Here is an 11488-nt window from a genome sequence, read left to right on the forward strand (position 1 = left end):
GAAAGAATAAATAGTATATATTAGAAAAAAACTGCAAATCAATTAGCAAACAGTTTAGCCTATTCAAATTAATAGCTATTTTAAAGAAATAGAATAAAGTTATCAAATCTCATTAACCTTTTCTTCACTGTATAACTTAAACATTCTGATTAAAGAGCAGCGAATCAATCTCATTTAGATTTTTTTATTTGATTATATTAAATAGCAGAGGTGTCACTTTAAAAATGCACACATCTAACAAAATTAAACATTTAATTGCTTTTCTGTTAATGGAAAGGAAAGGAATCCCATGTTTTTATATTTATTTCAAAGTGTTTTCATGCCCAAATAAAACAAAAAGAGCAGAACAAATTTACATTTAAGAGCAAGGGGCGTCCCCTGGTGGTTTGGCGATATGGGTTGCGTGTAGGGAGGATCGGCTCTTTATTGCCGCCCTTCATAGAAAGATTGAAAATATGGGGAAAAACACGTGAAAATACCTTTACAGGATGATAGCGGGATAGAACTGTAAAATACAGGAGAATCCCAGGTATAATGGGAGGGTTGACAGGTATGTAATAACAGTAAAAATATATACTTTGGCGACTGTTAATATACCTGGGCAGCCCACCCAAGTAAAGTCTATGTGTGGGAAGCAATAATATATATGTACATACACACATACATATACATTAACCCCGCCCCAAAAAAATAAACAAAACTCAAAATTTCTCTACAAAATTTTTAATGATTTAAAAAAAAAAACTTTCACATATTTTCCAAAATTGTATTATATATATATATATATATATATATATATATATATATATATATATATATATATGAAAGGCTCCTTGCAAGTTTCTTTGATTCTGTTTACAATTTGATTTGATGTTTTATAAATTTTTTGATAAAGCACTGTTTCAGATATAAATTTGAAGACTATTCAAGAGTTTCAGCCTTTGAAACTCATTAACCCATACGTACCCTCATAACACTTGAAAACAAAAGAACATTGCCCCTAAATACTCAGTCCCCAGAACAGAAGGGTTCATTCTAAAGAGTCTGCTAATTTTATTACATGTTAATAGTTCTAATAAGATATTTTCAAACCCATTGGAATTTATACATATTCTAAAACTAAAATTATTCACCATTACGATGCCATCTTAATGAACACACACAACAGTTGATCAACAGATAAAGTCTATACATCACCCCTACTAAGAAAGAACGTGAATACAGAATCATTTCACAATACTGAACTTCATTAGGAAAAAAATAGACTCTAAGTTAAGTGTTGACAGTGACAACACTTGGTCTTCATATTCAAGTGAAGATGCAACACTAGATTTTCCTGCTTGCGTCACATTTAACTGATGACCACCCAAACAGAGCTCCTTATTTGTCAGAACAGGTGTGTCCAGAAGATCAGGATCTGTCCCTTGAAGGACACTAGTCTGAAACAGTCTGAACCTCTGCATAAAGATTCAGCAATGAATGAGTCTGGTCAGTGCAGAGGGACAGATCAGGGGACTCCAACAGATCCAATAAAGTTTGATGGGAGGTTTTATGACAGTCAAACAGGACTTCAGCCTGGTTCCAGAAAGACACAGAAACCATTAATCTCCAAATAACGAGGAAACCTATGGCAGCAACACTGTTTTTGTCATCTGAAGATTAAAAGATATCACTAATTTTGTTTGCATTGTTTCACTTAGATTCTGTTTTGAAGGAACACTCATTTTACAAGTCACTTAGGCCCCGTTTACACTACTACCTCTTAGTTTTAAAATGGCATTTTAGAACAAAAACGATCCACATCCACAGTGGCGTTTCACCTAGCATTTCTGAAAAGATCTTCGTCCACACTACACCACTGAAAATGCACATCACTTGACCACACACACACACACTCTGGCATGCGCTGCAGCGTATGCACACGTCTAAGCTTCAGGCAGTCAGCGGGTGCTTTGAGCACACCTCCCCAGATGAGAGCAGCGCACGTCAGACAGCTCATCAAGGATCTTCTGCTGGATTTCATCTCATAGTTGTAAATTAATTAATCTTGTCTTTAACAATTCAGTCTTTTGAATCTATTACTTGTTCTCAGGTAACTAATTTTGGCTGAGCTCAAAGATAAGTTAATATATTAATGAGGGGTGTGACAAGATCTTGTGAAATTAAATCATGACAAGATTTTACGTCGAGGAGAAAAGTTGTCTCGGGAGTTGTGATGTTATGATGGAGCATGAAGGTAAAATTAGCATTGAAGATTGGAGGCAGGATTGAATTTGAACTGCAAATCAAGTGTTTACACACACCTGGCAACCCAAGTTGGCCTCGGAGTTGCATGTGTCACTTGGTTGCTTGGGCGAGAAGCCAGTCAGTAGAGTTTAAGTAGCTAAATATAGTTTTTGCTTGTCCCTAATGGCATAGAATTCATTAGAATAGAAGTAAAATACCATTTATTAGAATTAAAGCACCTAAATTGTTTTGCAGTTTGTAATTTATTTTTTCTCAGTTGAATAAAAATCTATTTTCCATTCCTATATTAGCAAATGTTTTGCTATTATTTAAAATGAAAAAAAAAAAACTATTCAATTCACATAGGCCATTAGCCAGTGTTTGCATGCCCATTTCTCCATAGAATTAATTAAAATAGAAGTAAAATAACATTCATTACAAATTGATTTTAAAAAGCACCTAAATAGATTTGTATTTTTTTTCTTTTTTTCAGTTCAATAAAAGATGATTTTTCTTAAAATTGTGTAAAAATCTCATCTCGTGTCGTACTCATGAACCCAATCTCGTGTCTTGTCTCATCTTGTTAAGTATGCGTCTCGTCACACCCCTAATATTAATGTAACTACGCATATTGACTGATTGCTTGCCTTTATTTCCTATAATGTATAAACTTATTGTTCGTTATACTTTTATAATGGCCATTATTGATTATTAAAACTGATATTCAGCGAAAGAGACAGGGTATGTTTCATATTTTTTACTGAAAATGAAAAGAGGCAGTTATGTTGTGGGCTCTGTTTTGTTACAAATATGCATTTAGTGAAGATGACGCTCATATAAATATGTAGCTAAATGATGCCTCAACATTTTTGGTGTCTGTTAAGTTAATATCAAAATGAAAATAGGCAGTTTCTTATATCATGTTTTCATTTTACTGTTAAGAAGTAAAACAACATAGCCAGGGTGATGTGAAAGAGGTTATAAAGTTCACTGTTCCCTTTGAAGATTTACCTGACGTGTCCTCGGGAGTTTGCTTTCCATATCAAACTTGCAAAGTCTGAACTTACAAACAAAGGATGCAGGACTGAACTGTGTGCACTTAATATTGAGAATAAGCCCTTATCAGAATGTCGGCAGCCCCGCCACTATTTTCAGGTCTCTGTGTTTTCGCCCATCCACAATGACACGGAGCAGCAGTGTTTTAAAACCAAAATGGCCTCTTCAGCGTTTACAAAATGCTCTGCTTTCGGGTACAATTGATGGAAGACATAACCTCAGCAAAACGTATGCGTTTTAAAACTAAACGTATTAGTGTAAACAGGGCCTTGGAGTGGAGTAGAATTTAGCCATTTTTTAAACCATTCAGCCAATCTCCATGTCCGGCAGGAGCACTTATAGCTTAGCTTAGCATAAATCATTGAATCTAATTAGACTATTAGCATCTTCCTAAAAAAAACATCAAACAAAAGTTCAGATAATTTTCCTATTTAAAAGACATGATGTAATGATATTACGCAGTGCTGTTACCTAGTTTCCTAGCTGGGGACTATTTTCAGGCACTGTGTAATATTGCACCTGCTGCAGCGATGGTAAGGCAGCAAAGTTCCTTGAATAATACACCTGAATACCTGAAGGTTTAAATGAAAAAAGTTTTGATAATTTTTCTAAGTGAGATTCAATGATTTATGCCAAACTAAGCTAAAAGTGCTGCCACCAGACCCAGAGATCAGCTGAATGGATTCAAAATGGTAAAACTCAATTTTTTACTCTAGGGGACTCTTTAACTTTAGTCATCTGAGTTGCTTACGCTTTTGCAGAGGACTTGAAGTGTTATGAACTCGCAGTCATTGCCCCAACACCACCATTGACTTGTAGACTTGAACCTGCAAAAAGCATAGATTACGGTCATGCCTGTGTTAAAAAAAGAATAAAGGGATTTTACAAGGATTAAATAGATAGTTCACTTAAGGATGTAAATGCTGGGATTATTTACTCTCTTATCAATTCAAAAAGTTTAAGTTGAATGTTGGAAACTGCTACCCATTGCTACTCATACTCTTCCATGGTATTTTTCTTTTCTTACTATGGAAGTCTATGGCTACCTGTTTCCAACATTCTTCAAAATATCTTCTTTTGTGTTCAACAGATAATGTTTGAAACCACTTGAGGCCAAGTTTTATTTTAAGGAGAACTATCCCTTTAATAATTTATTTTATTATGATCTTTTTTTTTTTTACCGTGAGTGAGTGTGTGACTTCTCCAGGGTTTGTACACGATTCCTCCTTGAGAGACCGCTACGTTGCCATCGTCTTCAACCTCATAACCTTTAAAAGGTAAGATTAAAGTGTATCTGCTGAGTAGGGTTGATTGTAAAGAGATAAAAAGCTCCTCAGACATAAAAAGCAATTCACTGTCATTGACAAGTCAAGTTTACCCATTTCGTCACCCGTGATTTCATTAGCGGTGGGGTTGTGTCTGGCTGCTGAATCATTCGTTCTCGCCTGTTCAATTAAAAAAGCATGATTAAGCAAAGTATTTACAGCTTTTTATGATAGTTTGTCATTTCATTAATTATACATACATGGGTCAAAGATAACACATCCCATTTTGGTGTCTGCCAGTAATTTTATATACATATAAAGCAGATTAGATAAAAATTAAGAGTCTGCTTTGATGTTTCTGATAACATGTGTGGAAATGCAATATCAAAGTATGGGTAAAATAATATTCCATTGTCAATATTCAAACATTAAACATTTAGTTTAGCCAGTAATTGTAAAGAAATGTTTGGTGATCATTTACTTTTTCTTCAATCTATTCTGCTATATGTTTTAATATTATAAACTATTGGTTTAAAGTATAGTGGCAAAGATAAAATGTAAAAACCACAATGGCTGCGCTTTGAGACTGCTAAATAGTATAAAATAAATCTTTTAATGTGTGTCATTAAATAATATTAATGGCAATAAATATCCTGGATTTGGTACTAAAATAAATGTATGATATAGATATAGATTTCATGAGGAAAAAAATGCAATTAAATAGGAAAATGTTTGAAAAATAAAATGGTTAAAAATTACTTACTATGGAAAAGAACATGAAAATTGAACAATTCTCTTTATTTACCATAGTTTTAAAGTTTTTAAAGTAAAGCTTGAGAATAAAAATTAAATTTTTTAATTAAATAAAAAGGATTATTCTGACCATTTCTTTTGTTCACACAGTACTACTTCATTATTTGATCCATCACTCACCACGCTCACAAGTGTGGATGTTTTCTGCTCAGCAGGGGCTCTGCTGTTCTCCAATTCAAACGAATGTCTAAAAAAAAAAATAACAGATGAAAATTAGTTTGGATTTAAAGCCTGGTCAACTTCTGATGATCTTCTGAACCTAATGGGTTTAGTCTTTGTAACGTAATTGCTTATATACCCTCAATATTTGAGACAAGACAAGAGTGCAATATGACGTGTAAAGTTGATCACACACGCAGTGGCCTCTGGTGGCCAAATTTGAAACTGCAACTGACGGAACGTCGCCATATTACTGTGAATTATTATTTTTGTATGAACAACTAGCTTTTTTTTTTACTTAAATGACGTACTAGTGTACACGAATTAAAAGTAGTATAATGACAAAGTAATGTAACAGCAAAAATGCTAGAAACTGCAAACGTTTCACTGACTGGAGTGATTCTTGTATGGCCTCTGGTGGTTGAGATGAAAACTGACAGCATATACTTACATACATGTACTTCAATCTCCAAATCATTATTTTGATTTTAAAAAGCTCATCTATTTATAATTCATTGCTTGTATAAACAAAATTCAAGATACCTAGCAATAACTACTTTGTTTCAAAGCAAAAATAACATTTTTCCTGACTTGTTTATCAGGTTCGTGACTGACCACTAACGGTTGACATAAAAACAGCTTCTATGAATAAATGTGAATTAATCTCAAATCCCTTTAAAAAAAAATACAATTATAATTTGTTTTACTTGTTATCCTTACAAAAATCAACCACAGTTTTACCTACAAAAAAACACGGTAACCACAAATCAACCGTGTTTAACCATGGTATTTGTAGAAAAGTGTGGTTAACAAATGTGTTGATGCACCAAACCATGGTTACTGCACATTTATTAAAACAAAATCATGGTTAATTTTCCTTGGACATTTACCTCAGGGTTTAATGAGAATGAGACTGGTGTTTGACTAACATATCATCCCTATGAAGACGGTAAATACAACCTCACCATACCCATTACTACACTGTAAAAACATCCTGGTTGCCTTAAATTTTTAAACTGAATCAAATTAACCTCATGAGTCCATTGAACTTATATTTTATTAAACTGACTTAAAACAGCTTGCGTAACTTATTCTTATAGGATAGAACATGATTAACTTAGATTAATAAGTTACAATGACCTAAAACATATGCTGTCATGACTAATTGATCATATACATTTTTACAGTGTACATATCATTTTGTTGGTGTTTTTTTTAAAGTCCTCTTATGTAAAGTACAGAGAAGCGTGTGTAAGATGCAGTCCTCTGTCTTAAGTTTTGGGGCAACATTCCTGCCTCATTCCTGACAAATTTCCGGAGCAGAAAAACTTGACAGTGGTGTCTAGGAATGCAGCTTACAGCAATAGCGTAGGTGAGTTTCTGCTGCATGTATTGTTGCCCATTTACAGTTGACTTCATCTTTTGAGGCATGTTTTTTTAGTTAATATTTAGAAAGAAAGGTCATCTGGAATTTTCTTACTTTTTACAGCTCGCACAGAGAACGAGGAGTGCGATGCTGGCGATGAAGAGGATGACTATGGAGAGAAACGCAGCCGCTGGTTGCTCTGTGTACGCCAAGCCCACTAGATCTGTGCTGATGGGTGCCATGACTGTGCCCCCTAGAGGAAAACAGATCAAATGCTGAATACATTATTTTACTAGTTACATACAGCTATGGAATCATTTAGGAGACCACTTGGGTCTCCTACAATTCCTGTTGATTTACTATTTAGCTTGAATAAAATGTAATGTTTGGCTTGTTCTGTGAAACACTGATGACATTTCCTCCAAAAATGTTGAATAAAAATGTAATTTCTAACATAAAAACATGATAACTAGTCAAAATAATAAGTATTTTTCCATATATTTCGGTTGATTTCTAAATAATATTATCAATGTTTTACTCAAGTGTTAAAACTTAGGGAAATAACCCTTATTTTAATCCACAAACAAATGAAAACATGCTTTAAATGTTTCTGCAAGTTAATTAAGAAAGAAATGCTCTAAACGACAATATTTTTATTCAAAATATGGAAGAAATGTTACCATGCCTTAATAAAACAAAAAGATTTACAGTTTACTCAAACACACTAGTAAATCCATTTTATTACAGCATTTCTCATAACTGTACACAGATCAGATCTCTGAACAGATGCATTATGCAACGGAGTACAGTCATTGTGGGCATGATGTCCTTTTTAATTGTGGCTTATGATTCACACTATTCAAAATCTCCCATGAAAAGAACAACATGCAATGATCGTTTGAGTTATATCATCAGGTGCTCTTTGAATTGTCTGTTTTGCCTTTAAAGACACTACTCTGATGTTGACTGTTTTAATGTATTAAATATTATACAAAATGTAATAATTATTGTAAAAAGCGCTATACAAATATACTTGAATTGAATGTAATGTAGCAGTTTTAAAGAAACAAAATACTCTAGATGAGACCTTTTATTCATCTATTACACTTTGTTCAGAAATAGGCCCATTTTACAAGAGTTAAAGGGGTGCTCCATTATAATATCATATTTTAAACTTTAGTTGATGTGTAATGAAGCTGTGTGAACATACAACATCTCTGAATGAGACGCTCAAAGTTCAATGCAAAGGGAGAGATTGGCTCATACAGAGTTAGCTTAGCAAAGCCTACAGCGAATAAAGTTTGGGGAATACAAAAAAAATACATCCGGGCTACTGAGATCACAAGGGCTTCCGGTAACGTGCATTCACCACGCGCATACACCCTGCATGGCCAGGGATGCTGTAGTGTTATAGCAAAGAAAGTTAAAATGCCGTCCAAACGCTGTTATTTCCACATAGCTTCTTCTGGTTCTGTATTTGGGCTTCAAAAGGGCGCAAAGAGAGAAGGGCTTACAATTTGATTTTAATGTTCCAAAATTTTTTGCTAGCATTTGACAAAGGAGAGCTTCCAGAATCTCTCCCACTTCAGTGCTGGATTCAGCTAAAAACTCCTCAAAGGAGCAGCTCCAACCTTGATCTATTACATGCATAGTTACTAGCGTTAATGGTATGTTGTAGCGAGGACGTAAACAAGGATGTACACAACAGGAAATGCTGTTTGGCACCGCTAACAATTTAGCTACAAATTCATATTTATTAGCCAAACCGATGTAAACAGCCACAATCTTCACCAGCGCTGCAGTGTCTATGCGCTGCTTTCATTGTCTCTCTACGTCTCAAATACCAAATGCACAAAAGATGCGAACGTTTCATATTACTCACACGTGCATATTCCGAATATATGTGAAAGACACTTGTCAGATTTTATTTTAGAGAGCAGGCGTGAGGTTCAGCTGTGTCCTCTTAATTTTTCTGTCTGATTCAGGCAGCTAACGCTACTAACAGCTACTCTTGACTGAATTTTAGACATCGCAAAAGTGCGTGCTTGAAGGGGCGCGAGGTGGAGCCAATCCGCAAATCAAAGCACATTATGTTAGCGGACCAATCAGAGCCTCTTGAGGCCGGCCTTTTAGAGAAACTATGAAACATGACAGTTTTTTCCATGTTAGCTGAGTAGCTGTATATTATTAAAGAAAGAAATATCAAAAAATAACATGATTTTCTACAAGTGAAGCATATTAAGCACATATTGCTTTACATCTTATAAACACAACCGAGCCTTAAAAACACTGTGGATCACCGCTTAATATAAGAGTAGCAACTTTTTAATGTTTCATTGGTCTTAGTACACAATGTAACTACAGAAGACTTTATATGAGAAAATTATTGAAACTGGTCATTTTTGAGCAAGATGCAAATAGTCTAATCCGATTCAATGATCTGTGCCAAGCTAAGCTATAAAGGTCCACCCCCTAGACCCAGATATCGACTGAATGGATTAAAAAAAAGGTTTAGAGTACAGTCATTGTGGGCATGATATCGTTTTTTTTAATTGTGGCTGATTCATAATAATTCACACATTAAAAAAACACACACACACTAAAAAAAGAACAACATGCAAAGAGCATTTAAGTTATATCATCAGGTGCCATTTTGAATTGTGTGTTTTGTCTTTAAGGATACAACTCTGATGTTGACTGTTTTAATGTAAAGAAGCAGTTTTGAAAAAACAAAATACTCGAGATGAGACCTCTTGTTAATTTTTTTTAAGGAACAGCCCACTTTGTTAAAATATAGGCAAATAATACACTTGCTGGATAAGTTGGTGGTTCATTCGGCTGTTGCGACACCAGATTAATGAAGGGACTAAGCCGAAAAGAAAATGAATGAATGAATGGTCTTAGTACAAAATGTAACTACAGAAGAGTCGAGCTTTAAATGGAAAAATTATTGAAACTGGTCATTTTTGAACAAGATGCTAATGGTCTAATCAGATTCAATGATCTATGCTAAGATAAGCTAAAAGTGCGCCCACCAGACCTAGATTACGACTGAATGGATTAAAAAAAATGTTTGAAAAAAAATGAGCCTATTTTCAACACAAAAAGTGGAGTGCTCCATTAAGGGCTATTAAATATAAAACGCCATTACAGCAATCATCCATCCAAAATTGGAAATTATGTAATTTAATCACCTTCCAAACCTTAAATGACTAGAAGCAATTATTAAAAGTACAACAAAGCTTCAAAACAATTCCACAAGGTTTGCATGCGAAAAGTACTAATAGCAAAGCCTGACTTATGAATGAATCATTCGTTTGACTCAGGCCTTTTTGATAAAATTGGATTGTTCATTTTAGAAAACAACAGTCTGAAACTGGACGTGACTGAGCTGGATCTGATACAATTCAGTCTGTTTTGAACACAAGCCTATTTGACGACTTGGAATATTTTGCGAGGGTGGACTACTTTTATGATATCTTAACATACATTTTTGATCCTTAAAGGTTTGTGGAATAACCAATTTTATTTTCTCCACAAAAGGAAGTAAATCATACTAGGTTGGAACTGAAGGTGAGTAAATAATAGCAAAATCTTTATGATTTCTTTGTAAACTATTACAGCAAAAAGTAAAGTTTGTTTACTTTCATATGAAACTTCAACTGTGATTGTTGTAATTTCACCAGGACAACAAATCAAACCAGACTAACCGCTTTTTAATGAGACAGTAACTCGAGTCCTTGGTGGCTATTTGGTATCAGCATTTCTTTTCCATATCTACTGTATAATTCAAATAGTACAACAGGTAATTGAACTAAACCTCACCCCAAAACCAAAACATGAAACAGGTTCCAGAACAAAAACGTAGAGATCCACCTGCTGTTAGTCATTTACGACATTAAACTATTCGCACCTCTCCCAGTTTCACAGCTCAGTTATTACTCATTGAACACAACAAATTCAATACTGGAGAAACTTCATTAAACTCCCAAAACTACATTAAAAACAACATTATTTTAAGAAAACATCCTGATTTGTGCTTTAAAATGGTTCGATTGTAAATAATAGGTTTTTACAGTTGTAAAGTATAGTGAGATAAATTAAATTAAATATATATATAATGTAAAATATAGAATACCTGTAATGGATAATAACCGAGTGACCTCCTGTCAGCGAACTCTAAAGTTCAGATGAAGTCCTGCTCTCTTGCCCTACATATCGGTGCAGAAAACAGACAGACGTCAGGCGCTCCTGTCAACATTACACTGACTCTAGCTTTCGGACAGGAAGGTGAAAAAGAGCTTCGACAAGCCCATTTCCTCATTCCTGCACTCGGCTTCCCATCAGACAGACTGACAATCACTCATTCATTGACTCCGCATGCATAGATTCCTCCCTCTCACACCCTGTTTTCATCATTTCTAGCAGAGGAGTTGTAAATTTTACAGTATTTCAGTATTATTTTGAGGGATTTTTACTTCACCCATTTACAATTTAAACTGACCTGTGCTTTTGAGTACAATGCTGAACTTTTTTGTACCATACTTTTTAATTCTTAATTTTATTTAATTCAGTTTCTATTTATTTTCTTCAGTCACATGCA

General features: G+C 34.4%; 1 protein-coding gene and 1 long non-coding RNA gene across 3 annotated transcripts; one reads left to right on the forward strand and one right to left on the reverse strand.

Moving 5' to 3' along the window:
- Positions 1-831: 831 nt before the first annotated feature.
- Positions 832-11168, reverse strand: si:ch73-204p21.2 (uncharacterized). 2 transcript variants are annotated; one of them, XM_056477352.1, is made up of 7 exons: positions 11024-11167; positions 7000-7138; positions 5481-5547; positions 4661-4727; positions 4464-4550; positions 4034-4109; positions 832-1575 (listed from the first exon to the last, which is right to left on the reverse strand). In XM_056477352.1, exons 2-6 carry the CDS (start codon positions 7125-7127, stop codon positions 4057-4059), a joined length of 402 nt encoding a protein of 133 aa, XP_056333327.1. In that variant the 5' UTR covers positions 7128-7138; positions 11024-11167; the 3' UTR covers positions 832-1575; positions 4034-4056. The 2 variants fall into 2 exon arrangements, with proteins under 2 accessions (XP_056333327.1, XP_056333328.1); XM_056477353.1 differs by lacking the exon at positions 832-1575 and adding an exon at positions 1585-1652 and having other exon boundaries at positions 11024-11168.
- LOC130244815 (uncharacterized) lies at positions 4441-7089 on the forward strand. The gene is made up of 3 exons (XR_008839254.1): positions 4441-4559; positions 6796-6891; positions 7009-7089. It is a non-coding gene; the product is annotated as an uncharacterized LOC130244815 (long non-coding RNA).
- Positions 11169-11488: the final 320 nt, after the last annotated feature.

Source organism: Danio aesculapii, chromosome 17, assembly GCF_903798145.1.
Source record: "Danio aesculapii chromosome 17, fDanAes4.1, whole genome shotgun sequence".
Taxonomy (NCBI): domain Eukaryota; kingdom Metazoa; phylum Chordata; class Actinopteri; order Cypriniformes; family Danionidae; genus Danio; species Danio aesculapii.